Source organism: Salvelinus sp. IW2-2015, linkage group LG37 (genome assembly GCF_002910315.2).
Source record: "Salvelinus sp. IW2-2015 linkage group LG37, ASM291031v2, whole genome shotgun sequence".
In the NCBI taxonomy this organism is placed as follows: domain Eukaryota; kingdom Metazoa; phylum Chordata; class Actinopteri; order Salmoniformes; family Salmonidae; genus Salvelinus; species Salvelinus sp. IW2-2015.
This window is the reverse complement of record NC_036876.1, coordinates 13,639,775-13,659,927: the sequence shown is the minus strand read 5'-3', so window position 1 is coordinate 13,659,927 and position 20,153 is coordinate 13,639,775. Positions and strand designations below refer to the sequence as shown.

At 44.4% G+C, this 20,153-nt stretch overlaps 1 protein-coding gene across 1 annotated transcript; it reads left to right on the top strand.

Moving 5' to 3' along the window:
- The first annotated feature begins 1,713 nt into the window (after positions 1-1,713).
- Positions 1,714-19,006, top strand: LOC111960203 (E3 ubiquitin-protein ligase pellino homolog 1-like). The gene is given in 10 exon segments (XM_070437859.1): positions 1,714-2,204; positions 8,564-8,606; positions 10,963-11,151; positions 12,116-12,245; positions 12,510-12,611; positions 13,334-13,579; positions 17,189-17,228; positions 17,231-17,347; positions 17,350-17,372; positions 18,174-19,006. Coding segments are annotated over 8 exon segments (1,422 nt in total). The 5' UTR covers positions 1,714-2,204; positions 8,564-8,606; positions 10,963-10,990; the 3' UTR covers positions 18,777-19,006.
- Positions 19,007-20,153: the final 1,147 nt, after the last annotated feature.

The following is a 20,153-nucleotide window of genomic DNA, read 5'->3' as shown; positions in this document are numbered from 1 at the left end:
AAAAAAAATCTAAAAATCTGTTTTTGCTTTGTCATTATGGGGTATTGTGTGTATATTGATCAGGGGAAAAAACGATTTAATACATTTTAGAATAAAGCTGTAACCTAACAAATTGTGGAAAAAGTCTGAGTACTTTCCGAAAGCAATGTATCTCTGAACACCATCCAGTTTTGATTTCTATTTGCCATATATTATTAAACTGTGCTGTGATGTTTCACAAAAGTTCTGAACCTTTCTAGTCTCATAGTATCTACAGATTGTAAATTAAAGATACATTTTTTTAAGAGTATTATTATATTAGGGGCCTCCCGAGTGGCGCAATGTCTAAGGCACCAGTGCTAGAGGCGCCACTACAGACCTGGGTTTGATCCCAGGCTGTGTCGCAGATGGCCGCGACCAGGAGACCAATGATTGAAAATTGGCCCAGCGTCATCCGGTTTAGGGGAGGGTTTGGCAGGCTGGGATGTCTTTGTCCCATCACACTCTAGCAACTCCTTGTGGCTAGCCAGGCGCATACACACTGACTGTAGGCCAGTTGTACGATGTTTCCTCCTACACATTGGTGCGGCTGGCTTCCGGGTTAAGGGAGCGTGTGTCAAGAAGCAGTGCGGCTTGGCAGGGTCGTGTTTCGGAGGATGCATGGCTCTTGACCTTCGCCTCTCCCGAGTCCATATGGGAGTTGCAGCTATAGGATAAGACTGTAACTACCAATTTGATATCACGAAATTGGGGAGAAAAAGGGGGTAAAAAATGTAAAAAATGCGACAGGTAAATGTTGCAATTCTTCAGCCATTCCCGAACCTGCGACCAAAAACAAGCTACATACAGTATGGACAGTACCAAAACAAGACATTATCTAATGATTCTGTCTCTTCACAGCAAAATCTTCAGAACTGGGATGGTTGTATCCCCCATATAAATAACATTATACTGTTTGCAAGAATTTTGTATAATAATTTAAATTGAAAAACAGCTGTACATTTTTTGGTCCTTAAATGAAACTGGTATGCTTTTTTATACAGTACCAGTCAAAAGTTTGGACACACCTACTCATTCCAGGGTTTTTCTTAATTTTTTACTATTTTCTTAATTGTAGAATAATAGTGAAGACATCAAAACTATGAAATAACACAAATGGAATCATGCAGGAACCAAAAAAGTGTTAAACAAATCAAAATATATTTGAGATTCTTCAAAGTAGCCACCCTTTGCCTTGATGACAGCTTTGCACACTCTTGGCATTCTCTCAACCAGCTTCACCTGGAACCCATTTCCTGAAGATCCCGACAAACACATTGCTTCCAGAGACAGTTTGGAACCTTGTAGTGAGTGTTGCAACCGAGAACATAGGATTTTTACACGCTAAACGCTTTAACACTCAACACTCGTTCTGTGAGCTTGTGTGGCCTACCACTTCAGGGCTGAGCCGTTGTTGCTCCTATACGTTTCCATTTCACAATAACAGCACTTACAGTTGACCTGGGAAGCTGTAGCAGGGCAGAAATTTGACTAACTGACTTGTTGGAAAGTAGACTTTTGGCCATGTAATGTATTTTCTGTTATTTTCCCTTGGAAAGAGGTAGCACATACGTTTTTAAGCAAGTCAACAACTTGCTCTTTCTTCAATTTTACAACCTCTATTATCACATCACCCTATAATATAGACCTGGAGGTGTTTCTTAAAAGAAAAATACATGATCATTCACACAGAATAATCTACACACTGCCTTGGCAACTGTACCTTCCTGAACAGCGCCTCTTTACAGTAGCCTACCAACTGTACAAGCATCACGCGCATGGGCTGGGATCAGCAGGTAGGTGGAGCCAGCACATTTTGCAAATCTTACGCAAGAATCGCGGAATCCTGATCAACCGCAGAGAGGCAATAATGTGGGCGATGGTGTGTCGGTGTTACTCCTGTGTTTTTTCCAAGGTAGAGTGCTAAAGAGAGATGGGCGTGACAACGGGCTGTCTGGACCACGAATAGTCTCCGGGAGGAAAGAGCATCTCGCAGTCTCCGATGTACCCGATGACAACGGAGAGGCAATGCCGACTGTCCGGTCCAATGGTTGTTCCATCCAGCATAGCTTCGCAGGTGGTGTTTTAACAACGGCACGACGTCCGATATTGAGGCCGCACGGGGATTGACACAATCCAAAAGGGAATAAAAAATCTAACGGACCTCCTTCGGCACACATTAGCGGGTATTTATTGATTAATTTGCCAACCTGTTCAAATAGGCTACTGTCCATCAATGTGTGTTTTGGTGCTGAAGTGGGTTGACAATTGGCCTGTCTTATGTCTTTTTTTATTTTCTTACATTCATGATAGCAGATAGGATAGGCTATTCTGTTGTCTGTGCGTGTGTGCTTGCGTGCTTGGTGATGTCTTATTATTGTAGTATTTATTGTCTGTGCAGTGGATTCCCTCGTGTACTTCCCTGCCTCAAAGACTGCTGTGCTATGGAGCAGAGAAACGTTAAAAACAAATAAACAATTATTACAATGGGTAGGCTATTAAAAAAGCACTAACCTCAGTAGGTCTAAAGATATTGTAATTACCAGCCCATCATAATCACTTTTCACCATAACATGTCATTTTTTAATATAGCCCAATAGATTTTTCCTGCGATGGTTCTTTCAACAAGCCTACATTAAACAAGGTTTTATAGCTGCCATATTTATATCCAACTGAAATGTCATCTTCCATGCTATTACGGCTATGATTATTAGGACCAAAATGACAAGTCATTGTTAAAATTATTGCGTCTCCTTGGCTATAGCGATCATAGGCGTCCGTCGTGAGCATAACAGAGGGAGACGCAATCCTCTGCAATCTGGCCCTTGAAAGCACAGAGCAGAACCAGCCATGATCATGTTCTCAGTGCCCAAGTCAGTGTGTAGCTTAGTTGGTTTACATTACATATCAAAATATGTTTAGCTTAGCCCTATCGCATAGCTGAAGGACTGAGCATAGCCTGTTTATTCTGGTTAGGTGTTTGGCAAATGATGTTATTTGTGGAGGCCTGCTTGCCGAGAAAACAAAATCCTGTACGCATGATGATAATGGGGAACAAGATGTCTCACAACTCCCTCAGACTTTGGAGTGCAAGTATACATTGTGGAACCTGGAAGTGTATACATATTATTGAGCAGGTTTGGTTCCATTAGGGCCTCGTGTCCAACACACAGAAACATATATATAATTGTTTAAGATAAAATAAGCTGTATAGATAAAGATCTTAGAAATAAACAAAGCCCCAGTCTAATAAATCTGTGTTAATTTGCCATTTACTGTATTATGTGCACAGTATAACACACACACACAAGCGCACACACACACACACACACACACACACACACACCCACTCACACACAGCAATCAAATCCAAATATATTGGTCTCGTACACATATTTTGCAGATGCTATCGCGGGTTATGGAAATGCTTTTGTTCCTAGCTCCAACAGTGCAGTAATAGCCTACCTAACAATACAAAACATAGAATTAAGAAATATCAAAATATTAGAACGAGCAATGTCAGAGTCTGGAATATAAATACAGTACCAGTCAAAAGTTTGGACACACCTACTCATTCCAGGGTTATTCATTATTTAATTTTTTTTCTACATTGTAGAACAATAGTGAAGACATCAAAACTATGAAATAACACATATGGAATCACATAGCAACCAAAAAAGTGTTAAACAAATTAAAACATTATATTTGAGATTCTTCAAAGTTTCCACCCTTTGCCTTGATGACAGCTTTGCACACTCTTGGCATTCTCTCAACCAGCTTCATGAGGTAGTCACCTGGAATGCCTTTCAATTAACAGGTGTGCCTTGTTAAAAGTTCATTTGTAGAATTTCTTTCCTTAATGCTTTGAGCCAATCAGTTGTGTGACAAGGTAGGGGTGGTATACAGAAGATAGCCCTGTTTGGTAAAAGTCCATATTATGGCAAGAACAGCTCAAATAAGCAAAGAGAAACAACAGTCCATTATTACTTTATGATATAAAGGTCAGTCAATCCGGAACATTTCCAGAACTTTAATTTTTTTTTCAAGTGCAGTCACAAAAACCATCAAGCAGTATGATGAAACTGTCTCTCACGAGGACAGCCACAGGAAAGGAAGACCCAGAGTTACCTCTGCAGCAGAGGATAAGTTCATTAGAGTTAACTGCACCTCAGATTGCAGGCCAAATAAATGCTTCACTGAGTTCAAGTAACTGTTCAGAGGAGACTGCGTGAATCAGGCCTTTGTGGTCAAATTGCTGCAAAAAAAACTACTAAAGGACACCAATAAGAAGAAGAGACTTGCTTGGGCCAAGAAACACGAGCAGTGGACATTAGACCGGTGGAAATCTGTCGTTTGGTCTGATGAGTCCAAATTTGAGATTTTTGGTTCCAACCGCCGTGTCTTTGTGAGACGCAGAGTAGGTGAACGGATGATCTCCGCATATGTGGTTCCCACCGTGAATCATGGAGGAGGAAGTGTGATGGTGTTGGGGTACTTTGCTGGTGACACTGTCTGTGATTTATTTAGAATTCAAGGCACACTTAACCAGCATGGCTACCACAGCATTCTGCAGCAATACCCCATCCCATCTGGCTTGCGCTTAGGGGGACTATCATTTGTTTTTCAACAGGACAATGACCCAACATCCCTCCAGGCTGTGTGAGGGCTATTTGACCAAGAAGGAGAGTGACGGAGTGCTGCATCAGATTACATGGCCTCCACAATCACCCGACCTCAACCCAATTGAGATGGTTTGGGATAAGTTGGACCACAGAGTGAAGACAAATCAGCTAACAAGCGCTCAGCATATGTGGGAACTCCTTCAAGACTGTTGGAAAAGCATTCCAGGTGAAGCTGGTTGAGAGAATGCCAAGAGTGTTCAAAGCTGTCATCAACGCAAACGGTGGCTACTTTGAAGAATCTCAAATATAAAATAGATTTTGATTTTTTAACACTTTATTGGTTACTACATGATTCCATATGTGTTATTTCATAGTTTTGATGTCTTCACTATTATTTTACAATGTCGAAAATAATAACAATAAAGAAAAACCCTTGAATGAGAAGGTGTGTCCAAACTTTTGACTGGTACTGTTTATATGAATATGAATGGTGGTGTATACAGTAGACTTTATGGACAGCACAGACACACACACACACACACACACACCACACACACACACACACACACACAACACACACACACACACACACACACACACACACACACACACACACACACACCACACCAACACAGCACGTTGGCCAGCATCTCATTCTCAATTTGTATGTTCCATATAACCAGTTTCCTATTCCCCATCATGTACTGTAGTTTTGCTGTGGTCTTGTTGTGCTTGTTAAAGAGGCCTCGATGTTCTCCTCCTGTGTCCTCGCTAGAGCCTACTGGGAATCTGTCTGTTTTGTTTCTCTTTTGCCTGCCCCTGTTCCTCCTCCTATTCTTCCTCTTCCCCCTATAGGGTAAATACACAACTTCATCAATACTGTTTACAACTTCAAAGAGTAAATACAGACAATCCTAATGAGTAAGTTCCTCACACTTAAACATAATCCCATTCAAAATGCGTGCTTCGCAGTCTTGTTTCAATGGACGCCTGTCTACAGTCGCACAGATGAATCGTGCATGACTGATGCTTACTCATACAGGCAGTCCGTAAGCTGGTTGTCTGCTGTGACACGTGGGAGAAAGGGAGAGAGAGAGAGACAGACTGAGAGAAAGAGAGAGCGAGGGAGGGAGGGAGGGATAGAGAAAGACAGTGAGGACGAGTGACGGGGGAGAGAGGTAATAGAGAAAGAGGAAAGGAGGAAAAGAGCGGGTGAGAGCGAGAGCGAGAGAGAGGGTGTGTGGTACCGGTGAAGAGGTGATGAGGTAACTGGGCGGCCTACCTGTGCGTCTTCTTGTAAAGCCAGAGGGGTCAAGCAGGTAGGTGGAGGTGGCAATAACACAGAGAGATTACATAACGTATACTTACCGACAAAATACTATGAAGTCTTAAGGGGAAGCTCAGGCCAAGTGTAGGCCGAACCCATTTGAACCATTGAGATATACGTATATTAACCTGTAGGCATCTTAGCTATTGAGATATACGTATATTAACCTGTGCATTTTAGCTATTGAGATATGAACCCATTTGAACCCGACAAAGAGTAGTCTCAGTAAAGGAAGAGAACATCCTCAACTCTGAACCCTCTTAAACAAGTAAAAGGGTGCCTGGAACCAAAAATCAATGACCTAAAAAAATGTAAATAACACCTGGCAAAGATACCCCAATGTGACTCTGGGGGAATACAATGTGTTGTCACTGAACGAGGGCCCCTTTTCCCGAGAAGATACAGATCAAACGTGGACTAAGATGTAGTATGGGATGGATGGTTGAACCTGGTAATGGATGATGTTGTTGCTGTTGTTGTCTCAGAGTTTGACTAAGCACTCTATTGGGATACCACAGGCTCTATTAAGCCTGTGTGTCAGCGTGATGTGAAATGAGCATTTCTTTACTCAGAATATTTGTCTCCTAGTGTATTGTTTGAGTGACTTTCCCTGACCTGATTAAGGTGGAACCCTCTTGAAGTTTGTTGGAAAGACACACACAATCTCACACGCACACGCACTTTCTCTCAGTCTCTGAGGTAGTCTGTTGTTCCCGCTCCATTAAACGGCATCATAGCACCCACTGCACAGCGCAGCACGAGCCGGTCACAGACTTTATCAGGCAGGCCCATTAGTACACAACACCAGTGCTATCGGGCTTTGTGTCTGCTTCGATAACAGGTGACACCTTGGCCACCATAGACCATGACCAACCATTGACTGGCAATCAATGCAATAAGTCAGGTTTTGCCGACAGTGTAGTATGTCCTCATGTGCCTGTGCATACTGTGTAGGTTAGATAGCCTCTATCAGCTAGCATTGGACATGGACTGGAATCGCGGTGGAGATATGAATTTAAACATACCAGTCGAGTAGAGTTACGGTATATCTCAGTTTATCTCCTGCCAAACATCTTGCTTTTCTTAGCAAGGTGCTAAATCGGAGTCCCTCGTTGCCATGTTTTCGTCGTGTTGCATACCAAGATAAAATGTATCACAGATACCATGACAGTACGGCCATGTGCAGCGGAAATGTATTCACAGTGATATCCAGTATCAGGAAGAAGCTGACACGAGGCAATACCACGGAAATCACTGCAGTACACTCTTAGAAAAAAAAGGTGCTATCTAGAACCAAAAAGGGTTCTTTGGCTGTCCCCCTTGGATAACCCTTTGAATAACACCCTTTTGGTTCCAGGTAGAAGAACTCTCTTTTTTGGTTTCAAGAAGAACCCTTTTGTGTTTTCTTATGTGGCAAGACACAGAACTCTTTTGGAAACCTTTTTTATGAGAATGTAGTAATAACCCTACTACAAGCAATGATAGTGGCACTACTGTTCAAACATTAGCACCACTGCTACAAATGTTAAACCACAAACCATCACTGAATGGAAATTGTTGCCTCTATAATCTTATACAACTGATATGATAGTGGCTACATTTCTCCAGATATGGGAGAAAATAAAAAAAATACATGTAAAAAGATGTCTGGAAAGGAGTCAAATGTGATCAATGTTGTCAGGAATTCATAATTTATTCCTGAGATCATTTCCTGGTGTGTATATTTAGCTCTCTGTTCATTTGTTACTGGATGGAGATGGAAGAGCTTCACCCCTCCATTTCACTCCTCTCTCTCTCTCTCTCTCTCTCTCTCTCTCTCTCTCTCTCACCCACACACACTCACCCTTCCTCTGCAGTAGGAGGAGAGAGAATTGTGCTGAAGAAGAGGGAGGGAGGGAGACATTTGGAGAGCCAGAAAGGGGGAGTTAAGGTTGAAGAATGTTCTTAATAAAACCAACCAAAGATAATATAATAAACGCTAGATAACGTTGTGATACCCTGTGTAATAACTGCAATGGAAACCTTGAAACATGTTTTCCTTTGTGTCTATTGACCAGTGTACTATCAGTGGTAGTTAGTCCTTTTCAGCTCCTATAGCCACCATCCCAGTCTTTTACTGTGGACTGCATTTCTATCTCTCTTTCTCTCTCTCTCTATTATTCCCTTTCCCTTTGTCTTCCTTTGTCACACAGCTTTTCTCTGTTCCTCTGTGTCTTTCTCTCAATAACCCCATCCCACCCCCCACCCCCCCCCCTCTCTCTCTCTCTCTCCCCCCCCCCCCCCTCTCTCTCTCCCCTTCTCTCTCTCTCTGTCTCTCTCTCCCTCTCTCTCTCTCTCTCTCTCTCTCTCTCTCTCTCTCTCTCTCTCTCTCTGTCTCTCTCTCCCTCTCTCTCTCTCTCTCTCTCTCTCTCTCTCTCTCTCTCTCTCTCTCTCTCTCTCTCTCCCTCTCTCTCTCTCTCTCTCTCTCTCTCTCTCTCTCTCTCTCTCCCTCTCTCTCTGTCTCTCTCTCCCTCTCTCTCTATATCTCTCTCTCTCTCTCTATCTCTATCTCTCTCTCTCTCTCTCTCTCTCTCTCTCTCTCTCTCTCCACTCCCAGGTTGTGGCAGTGGGTTGATTACAAAGTGCGTGGCAGAGAACAGGTAATCCATCACCCTGCCAAACCCCTGCACTGGCGAGCATGCGCACACACACACTGTCTCACACACACACACACACACACACGCCCACGCACACCGTAAACTGTGTCCCCTCTCTCAGTCCCATCGTCTGTCTGCCTCCATCCCTCCTATTCTCATTGTCCATCTCTGGTTTCCCATTTTGCCTTTGGTCTTAGTGTTATGCTTTATGTCTGTCTGTGCTTGTACACATCAGTGCAAGGTATCTTGTATTTCCACCTCTCATTTCTCTCCACCTCTCAATCCTCCTCCTCCTCCATCCATCCATCCATCCGGCCATGCCGCCATGGTTTGTCTATTTCAGTCTCATCCTCCTCTCCCTACTCAACCCCTCCCCTCCCTCTTTCTTTCACTCCCTTTTCACCTCCCCTGTGTCCATTCTTTCTCTCCATCCTACTCCTATAACACTCCATCTCCCAGCCATAGCAATGGAGAGCCGTAATGAAATGGCGACCGCCTGCCTAAATCTGCTCTCTGTCGTCCATCATCTCATTACGAGGGGATGTTCTCTGTGTCGGCCTCCGATTAGACGTGTTTATATTGAATAAAGTCTAATGTTCACGTCGCGATGCAATTGACAACTCGCCGGAACAGCTGTGGTCCCCGTGCTCTTGTCTGGTCTGGCCGTTCATTTTGAGGGATGAGGCTTTGAGGTTTGAATGCCCAAACTTAAGATTATATAGGATGTCAGACACATAGACATAGAATGGGAATGTCAGTTCTAGTAAATATATTTCTATGATCAGAGAATTTGTACTTCTGGGGGAAGAAAACATATAGCAGAGTTGGAATTCCAGTCTGTTTATAACCATAACATTATGTTTTTGTTGTTGTTGTGTAGGTATGCCATATTCATGATCCATAAATAGTGAACAAGGCATTGGTCTATTATGGCTGGCTGTGTGATGTCACTGGCTTCATTAGATTCGTGGGGTAGGAGGTCTCGCCCACTTTTGATTAATACTAGGGTATTTATAATAAACACTGGCATAGAACCTGTGTTTGCCTCATCGCCAACACAGACAGGGAATGTAGAGATTTGTTTCACTTGTGTACATTTGCAAATGTCAAAGGATTTAAATGTAAACAGACATTTTACTGTATATGCACACCCACTGTTTGAGGAGATAATCATCTTTCCTTTATTCACAATTCATGTGATGTGATGCTTGTTTCTGTAAAGCATCACTAGAATGTGACCCTGTGGTATTATACAATTGCATTAGACTATCATAAAAATGTATTTTTAGTCCAATTCCTTTAATGCCAAGTGCTTGTTTTCATTTGACAGTGCCCCCAATCGAACCATTGAAATGCCACAGCCAGCCAGGCAGCCATAAACCTTTTGTAAAAACTGAAAACCAATCATGTTGAACCCAGAGAAAAGTTGCAGCTCTCACGGGGTTTGTACAGAACATCGATTGGTGGTTATCTGGTTGTTAACTTTAAAAGCTTTGGGAAACATGTTCTCTTGTTTTGAGTGATTCTTGGCCCTACAAAGGACGATAGTAACACTTGCCAATGGCCATAGAACTTGAGTTCATTTAACAATGGTAGGATATGTCAGACAGAGACACAATGTGGTACAAGCTGAGGCTGTAGATTTAGGCGTTTAACTGCCTGCGTGAAAATGCTTGGCTCACTTGTACCCACCTAGTCCTATTCGTTTTGCCTGTCTTGTGCGTGCACACACACACACACACACAGGCATGCACGCCCGCACACACCCACTCTGCAAATGCACCAAGTCAGCAAAGAAGAGAGAGTACTTCTGTTTTGTCACATAATGCAGTATGACAATTAAACTTCTAAGTACAGCGACAGCATCATGATGACTGTCTGAGTAGGACCACAAATGCTGCGTCTTTGTTGAGGGCCACATGACATTGATTAAGCCTACATATGATTTGTTAGCTATTTTAGGTGCAGGGGTGCTTGATCCTGTAATTACCAAACACAAATGGATGTTAAGATGAATTTAGCCGTTTTTTTCTGGCTTGACAAGCTGTCATGTTAGAGAGGGTACTTCGCATGATCAGCACTAACTGATATTTCCCTTCATGCCAGTGACTTGAAATGAATAGAGACTTTTCATGATGTTGTCCCGATTCAGAAGAGGGCGGGGTGGGGGGAAAGAAGTTTACAGGTCATGTATATTTGAATATTGAACTCTTTGATGCGCTGATGAGACATCGGTGACTGCCTACAGCTGTATCCTTTTCTTGGTGGACTGATTGTCTTGAGTGTCTCTTACATCTCTTTCTGTCTCTCTCGCTCTCTCCCTCCCCCTTCGGCTCCCTCCCCCTTCTCTCCCTCCCAGCTGTGAGCCCACATTGTGGCCGGCGGGCATGGTTTTGGAGGGTAGCTCGGAGGCCCTGTGTCCCCCGCCCTCACTGGAGCTGCGCCCGTCCTGCAACAAGAGCCCCCTGGGTTCATGCTCCACGCCCCACGACGGACTCTTCCCCGGGGACAAGGAGCCCGTCAAATACGGGGAGCTCATCGTCTTAGGGTGGGTTTACCTGTCCCTCTGGTGTGTGTGGTGGAGAGGTACGGGGTGGGCGGGTGTTTCTGTGCGTGTTTGCTTATGTGTCTTCAACAGTGGTTAATATGTACAACAGTTGCCCATACCATTCATTCTCCTCCCAGACTGTGTTATAAACACCATGCCTTGAGGAAACGTTATTTATATGGACTTATAAGTCTCAGTGGTTGTGTGTACACTCTTAAGCAATCCTTGTCAGTTAGAAGAAACCCCCCTTCCTACCTTCTTTACAAAGCCAAAAAGACTAGCCCTTGCAGCTCCTAGACACACACAGTATCTATCTTTCTTTCCGTTTCAGTGGCTCATAAAAAAAGAGCTCATTTGACTCCCTTACAATGATGCCATTGTAAGAGTCTTGGGGGCAGAATAGGCAAATTACACCCTCAACTGCCGAGAGAGAGAGAGAGGGAGAGAGGGAGAGAGAGAGAATTGTAGACTCATAGAGACACATATCTTACTCACTGCTTACACCATTGATTCATACAGTGATGGTATATAATAATAGTGGATTATGAGTAAGGCTGAATATTCTATGGATTTTATTAAGAGGGAGTGTAATGCCAGCTGCAGACATTTTATGAGCCCTATCCAATCATGACATGGGCAGGTAATAGAACATAGGCAGACTAACCCATAGAGGGAATATTCCCCTCAGAACCCAATGAATCTTTATGGATTGAGATTCAAGCCAGTTGTCTCCAGTTTTAAAGGAATACTTTACCCCAAAGTGTGTCACATGTTCACATCTCATAGGTAGTCTAAAGTTGTAGTCTAATTTGTTGTGTAGATCCAACTATATGTATTAGGATAATACATGCAAGCCCCAATCCCAACTGAATGGGAAAGATAGGCTGCCAACTAATACAAATGTACAGTATATTTGGTTGTATATTGAAGAAGTGTTTTATATTATGACCCATACTGTACTCAGGCACAATGGTTCCTTGGCCAATGGGGATAAGGGGCGAAGGAGAAGTCGCCTGGCCCTCTACAAGAGACCCAAAGCCAACGGGGTCAAACCTGATGTCATCCACAATGTCTCGACCCCTCTGGTGTCAAAGGTGAGAGGTGACTGTCTAAATCACATTAGATTTAGACAGTATTAAACACTATTTAATAACTCAATAAATGTTTACTCATTAACTCTAAAAATGTTCTGAATGCAGGAATGAATAGTACACACTGAATGTACGACTCTGTTTATATAAACGCTTACCACATATGGTACTAATACATTTCCAAGCAGGCACAACTTTTGGGATGCCCTTTCMTGAGTAGCTGGCTATATGACCTGGTTCCTGTATGTGTGTGTTCTGCATCGACAGGCCCTCAGCAACAAAAGCCAGCACAGCATCTCTTACACCCTGTCCAGGAGTCACTCGGTCATTGTAGAGTACACTCACGACACCAACACAGACATGTTTCAGGTGAGTCATCTTTTATATTACCTACACATGACATGCCAAGTCAGCCAGAGCCCCAACACTTCAGCACAACAATGACCTAGAAACTGACAACAGAGTGTGTGCATCCTAAATKACATTTCCTATTTAGTGCTCTACTTTTGACCAGGGGCCCATAGGGGTCAACATCTGTGCATTACATAGGGAATAAGGGTACCGTTTGGGGGCGCACACCATCAGAATAGGAGCGAGSAGAGGGTTTATTTCCTGTGCGTTAGATAGCAGACTCCCGCTCTCTGCTCCCCCTCTCCTCCTTTCGGACAGCGACAGACTGCTCTAGCTGTCTATCTCTCATCCCAGTGATGAATGAAGGAGTCCAAACTCCTGCGGGCAGAATGGATCTGAGGTGCTGCAGGCTCCAGGGCTGCGGTCCCATCTGTTCATCTGTCTGCTCTCTCTCTCTATCTCCAACCAGGGGCTGTGATGAGGCTGCCATTTTATCTCCTGGCAGCCTGGGAGGAAACAAAACTTGTTTACTGGTATGTTGTGGGCATTTGTCCACAACACACCAGATGATATCCTGACTTCAGTGGGATTGAGTTTTTCTACCTCCCTCCTCCCCAAAGACATGTATCCACTCATATACACTATTCTATTCTACTCTACTCTATTCTATTCTACTTTATTCTATAATTCTATTAACCATGAATCTCCCTCTATCTCCTATGTCCTACCTCGCCCTACAGATCGGGCGTTCTACAGAGAGCATGATTGACTTTGTGGTGACGGACACAGCGGGCAGCAGCACCAATGGTGGTGGCGGTGGGTGGCAGGTCCAGGGGGCGGCAGGCGAGGGGGTCGGAGGAGGGGGGCAGTCGGCCCAGAGCACAATCTCCCGCTACGCGTGCCGCATAATGTGCGAGCGCAACGCCCCTTACACGGCCCGCATCTACGCCGCCGGCTTCGACTCCTCCAAAAACATCTTCCTGGGGGTGAGTCGTGGTGATGGCCACAGCGTGAGTGACAGCATGGGCGACATCACACCCCGACCATGTCATCGCGGTGATGAGCGTCACCATGTGTGAGATACTGTGGAGATTGATTGAAGTCCGGGAGGAAATGGCGGTGTGGTGTGTAGGAGTTGTTAGTGGGTGTGTGAATGTTTGTCATGTGGTCTGCTTCTTGGGCAATATTTATTTGAGGTGTATATTCATACACAAATTACCCGTCTGTACTGGACAAACAAATTAGCAATCTCTTGTCCCCCTCCTATGCACACGCACACACGCACACACGCACTCACTCACTCACTCCAGCACGGGCACGCACACACACCCACGCACGCAACACACACAACACACACACACACACAACACACACAACACACACACACACACACACACACACACCACACACACACACACACACACACCACACACAACACACACACACACACACACAACACACCAACACACCACCCACCAGCCACACAACACACACACACACACACACACACACACACACACACACACACACACACACACACACACACACACACACACACACACACATTCCACTGGTGCGTCTTCTTCGTCTTAGGGCTATTGCCTCTCATTGGCTGGTTGGCCCCGCGCCTAACCACAAAAACAGCCCTGGCCGCACTTTGTTTAGAGATAAGACTATCAATGGTAAATATCAATAGACACACGTCCGGGACGGCCAGGCCGCATTTGCTTTCAGGCTCTGAGGGCCACAGCTTTTTTAATGGATTGGATTTATGACAGCATTGTTGGATTCTATACACACACATTTGCACAAGCTGCAGAGAAATGGGAATTATGGGAATCAAGGAGCCGTGATTAAATTGATATGTGTGCAGTGGTGGGAAAAGTACTCAATTGTCATACTTGAGTAAAAGTAAAGATTCCTTAATAGAAAATGACTCAAGTAAAAGTGAAAGTCTACCAGTAAAATACTACTTGAGTAAAAGTATGAAAGTATCTGGTTTTAAATGTACTTAAGTACAGTGATGGAAAAAGTACTCAATTGTCATACTAGAGTAAAAGTAAATGCTAGACTTCAAATTCCTTATGTTATGTAAACCAGACAGCACAATTGTCTTAATTTACGGACAGCCAGGGGCACACTCCAACATCATTTACAAATGCAGTATTTGTGTTTAGTGAGTCCGCCAGATCATAGGCAGTAGGGATGACAACGCGTTATATTGATAGATGTGTGAATTGGACAATATTGCTGTCCTTCCTGAGCATTTGAAATGTAACAAGTACTTTTGAGTGTCAAGAAAATGCATGGGAATAAAAAGGTACATATCTTCTTTAGGAATGGAGTGGAGTAAAAAGTTGTCAAAAATATAAATAGTACAGATACACACATACAGTATGTCGTTTATTGGGGTATGTGAGTGACGTGTGCGTTAGAGCTGGGAATTGCCAGCGACCTCACGATACAATATTATCACGATACAATATTATCACGATACAATATTATCACGATACAATATTATCACGATACCATATTATCGCGATACCATATTATCACGATACCATATTATCACGATACTTCGGCGCCGATACGATATGTATTGTGATGCTCACGATTCTCACAATTCTGTATGTACTGTATTATGATTCAATACTGTGATTTTATTGCGATTTGATGTCCCAAACATATTTCTCACCATACGGTATGTCTGCTGTAGGGGGACAAGAGAGAGCCATAAGAAAATGAGTGTTGATCAGTCATGGAAATAAAAGTGCTGAAAACAAAACAAATTATAAAGAAGATGAAGAACAAGCTATGAAGGAAAAATACTGGAGTTTTGGTGCCGCTACAGCCAACTAGTGCAAAAATAATATTGCGATATTGTCAAAATAAATATCCCAATATGTGACTGTATCAATTTTTTCCCCCGTCAAACTCTTCTGTCTTTATCTGTGTGCAAGTATGTGCACATACGCGTGTGTTTGTGTGTGTGCGTGTGCTTGCCCGCATGTGTGCATGGGAGTGTGAGTGTTTGCTGAAAACCACTCCAATCAGCAAACACAACAATACACTGCATTAAAATTACAGTGCAGTGGTCCAGTGCAGTGAAGTAGAGGGGGGTTGCTTGTGTTTGATCCATTCTGGCAGAGGCACTCAGTTCCCCCCTTCTCCCTGTCTTCCCCCATCCCCCCTCGCCCATACAGGGAATGAGTTATCGAAGGGTTCTGCGAGATGAACATGGAGTGTAAATGGAGAAAGAGAGAGAGTTGCAAGGGAGAGAATGGGGAGGCCATTTGGAGGGGGGGGGGGGGGGTGAAGGGAGAAGCGAGAGGGAGAGCGAGAGGGAGGGAGGGAGGGAGGGAGAGGGGCCATTGTCATTGTGGAAGACATTGGAGGCAGGAGTCCAGCTGTACTCATCTCCTCGATGGGAGTCGGCCCTAGGGTCAGAGTCAGACACACTTTACTGCCACACCGCCAGTTCTGCCACTGACCTCCACTAGCATTTGATTATGAGGGGCAGGAATGGCGGCCATATTGGATTAGATTAAGGAAGGTGGTAATGTTTTTGAAACGATTGACTGGTCAATGTGCGTCGTGTGCCAACAGTGACCAAGGGCAATGACAGGATAGTTCATATACCATACACAGTTATGATATACTTACATATGCTTTAGTGAATATCACACAAGAATAAGAGTTTATTCTGAAAATGGTTTCGTTGACTACAGATATACAACAAAATGATGGCATCGATGACAATTATATAGCATGACATCACATGCAACCTTGTGACTACAAAAGACAAACGAATAGGACAGTGTGTCCACGTTGTGACATCGTCATGAGATAACATCCGGATGACTAACCTAACCCACACAGAGACTTGTATAATTCATCTTAGCATCATAGCATGTGGCCGGCGGCGGCTATGCAAGAATACGGGGAGAACCACCAGAGCCCTCAATAGCTTAGAGCTGCTAGCTGCTGTCAATTGAAGCGAAGGCTGAATAACCTCCGCACGGCTCCTCCTCTATATCTGGCACACACACAATGTCCTTGGCAGATAGCGGAGTCAGCGCAGGCAGCTCGGCCCACTGCTACTGTGGAGGTGGAGAGGGAGAGAGGGATGGAGAGAGAGTGGGATGGATGGGAAGAGAGAGCGAGAGAGGAGAGGGGGATGGAGAAAGAGAGTTTATTCAAAATATTAGAACATAAATGTTCTGAAAGGCTTATACAATAACACTGGTTGAATGGCTTTGTAGTCATGCCTGCTTTGAAATGTATGCCCATTGACAGAAAATATCATAACTGCTGCACTGCAGGAACTGAATGCCTTGCAATGTTTATGTGTGCGTGTGCATCGCTGTGTGTTAGTCAGTGTAGTAGTCCTACTCTGGTCTAAATATAGCAGTGCAGAAAAGCAATGTTAGCTGTTTATTTCTCTCTCTCTCTCTCTTACTCTCTCTCTCTCTCTTACTCTCTTTCTGCCTCTTCCTCCCCTTCTACCCCCTTCTCTCTTTTTATCTTTCTCTGCTTTTATCCATCACTATCCTCACCTTGGCTCTCTGTCTGTCTGTTTGTGTGCGGGTCCTCAGGAGCGGGCTGCCAAATGGCGAACGTCAGACGGCTTGATGGACGCCTGACCACCAATGGCGTGCTGGTGATGCACCCGGCGGGAGATTTTGTGTCGGAACGGCGCCAGGCGTGTGGCGGGAGATTCTCGGTGTGGAACGTCTTCGCCCTGCGGGAGACGCGCTCGGCCCAACAGAGGGGAAATTGGTGAGGGGGAGGACGTCATCAGTGGCAAGCCACGGGGGGGGGGGGGGAATAAAGCCTCAAACCTGTCTGGTTATCAGGACTACTGTTATGTCTGGAGTTATCTGAAGGACACTGAGATTACACTATCCAACTATGAATGATAAGTGATGATATTTTATGAGTAAAATAATTGATCAAGGAAACATTATCTCATTATCAAGGCGATCACATGTGTGTGTACAGTATATGTGTATATATATATATATATTTTCTACATTGTAGAATAATAGTGAAGAGATCAAAACTATGAAATAACACATATGAAATCATGTAATAACCAAAAAAAAGTGTTAAGCAAATCAAAATATATTTTATATTTGAGATTCTTCAAAGTAGCCACCCTTTGCCTTGATGACAGCTTTGCACACTCTTGGCATTCTCTCAACCAGCTTCCTGAGGTAGTCACCTGGAATGCATTTCAATTAATTAACTGTCTGTCTGTCTGTCTGAGGGGTTAAATCAAGGACTCCACAGTCAGGCTAAACATCTGATGAACTTTAGAGTTTCCCAACTATGAGTTATGAATGATGTTTTGTGAATCAATCATTAAAGTTTGATTCGATTCTTGATGGTATGCGACAGGGTAGGATGATCACAGTGCCATAAAGTGGTCGTAGGATAGGGAAACAGAAAAAAACAAGTCAAATGCACAGAAAAAGGAAACAATGTATGCAAATAGTTATGCTTTGACAGCTACAGTTTTGTCTGTATCTGTTTACGAATCCTCCCCTTAATCCTCCTCCCCACCCCGTTTCTCTCCAGGTGGAGAACGAGTCCAACACCCTGCAGGACGGCTCTCTGATTGACCTGTGCGGCGCCACCCTCCTGTGGCGTACCCCGACGGGCCTGCGCCGCACCCCCACCCTCAAGCAGCTGGAGTCCCTCCGCCAGGAGCTGAATGCCGCCCGGCCCCAGTGCCCCGTGGGTTTCAACACCCTGGCCTTCCCCAGTCTGGCCCGGCGAGAGATTGTTGACAAGAAACAGCCCTGGGTCTATGTCAACTGTGGTCACGTGCACGGCTACCACAACTGGGGCTACCGGAAAGACAAGGGCCACAACGTGGGCCCCGGGGGGACGGCTCCGGCGAGTACCGGGGAGAGGGAGTGCCCCATGTGCCGGCGCGTGGGCCCCTACGTGCCCCTGTGGCTTGGCTGCGAGGGTGGGCTGTACCTGGACGCTGGGCCACCGACGCACGCCTTCTGCCCCTGCGGCCACGTGTGCTCTGAAAAAACTGTGGCGGGCTGGAGCCAAATCCCGCTGCCGCACGGAACGCACGCCTTCCACGCCGCATGCCCCTTCTGCGGCACCTGGCTGACTGGCGAGCAGGGGCACATCAAACTCATCTTTCAGGGGCCCGTCGACTGAGGCTGGAGCTGAGTGGCTGAGATAGGGGGCAGGGTAGAGGGAAGGTGGACTGGGGAAATGTCTAAAAGGACTGTCTATAAGGAAAAGTGAAGGGACAAGAATAGCAAAGACTGTCGAAATGACGATGGACTGAACTGAAGAAAAGAGGCAAACGTGATGGAAGTAGATGATGCATAAATGGCATTTGAGTTGTATTTGGGGAAGATGTAAATAAAAGGTGTTGAAATGAATACGTGACTGGTGTATGGTGATCTTTGGAATACTGATTGTAGGTAAAAAAGCGTGTCATCCGACGCATAGTTTCATCATTAGATGTGATTTCAATATTTGAAAATGTGAAATTCATGGTGAACTGGTTATTGTTTCAGTTAATCCAGATGAATCAGATCTCATGATAAAACCATCCATTGTATCATTGTGTTTATAGATCTAAAACAAGTGATGGGTTTTGAGCACTTGATTTTCCATTGACTCCATGTTAGAGCTAGATCTGCAAACTGTTTCTATCCGGTGATTGACTCCTTAGATCGGATTCATCTGAATTCCTACACCATGTCTAACCAAAAACAGCTAATTGATGACGTGATTGCCATCCACTTGAGGAAACCTATCCAGTGAGGTCTTTTAACCTTTGTCAGGGTCCAGCTCTCTGTCTCCCCTGAGGAGCGTCTGGTACCCAGCTCCCAGTCTGCAGCGCCGCCACCAACACCAACGCTATAAATAACTCACTCAAGGTCACCAGCGCCCCACCACCACCACAGGGCCACGACAGGAGAAGAGAGGGATGGATGGAGGGTGGGGGGAGGGAGGACGAAGGACAATGGGTCAGTTTAGTAATGAGATTCCACATACTGTAGGTCAGGTCAATGAGCACATCACACTCTCAAAATCAGTACAAATTGCATTGGAATTATTTTAAATAATGGCCTAATTCTAAGCCTGAAATGCTATATATTTAGACCAATGTCTGAGTGAAAATTATGTATTTGCCATATATCACACAATCATACAGTAGCGCCATTGAATTCAACATACAATATGATTTTTTTTGTACACATGTTCCCGCAATTCTCCATTGTAATGACTTCTAGCTTTATCATTATGTGATGCAAATAGCGCTGGAATGGGATTAGCTGGTATGTTTTTGCTGAGAGGGTCTTCTTACTGCAGACACTGTGACGACTGCAGCAGTAGTCCTAAGAGGGATGTCTGCAGTACTTTATATTAGACTGAAWAAAAAAAAAAAAGAGCCAGCATTTCCCTGCCCACAGCGCAAAACACTCCTCCCCAGCAATATGTGAATTATTCCATTTGAAACATCTCCATATTGAACGCATTCCTTCATACTCATGCGGTGTCAGAGTAGAGTACACCTTT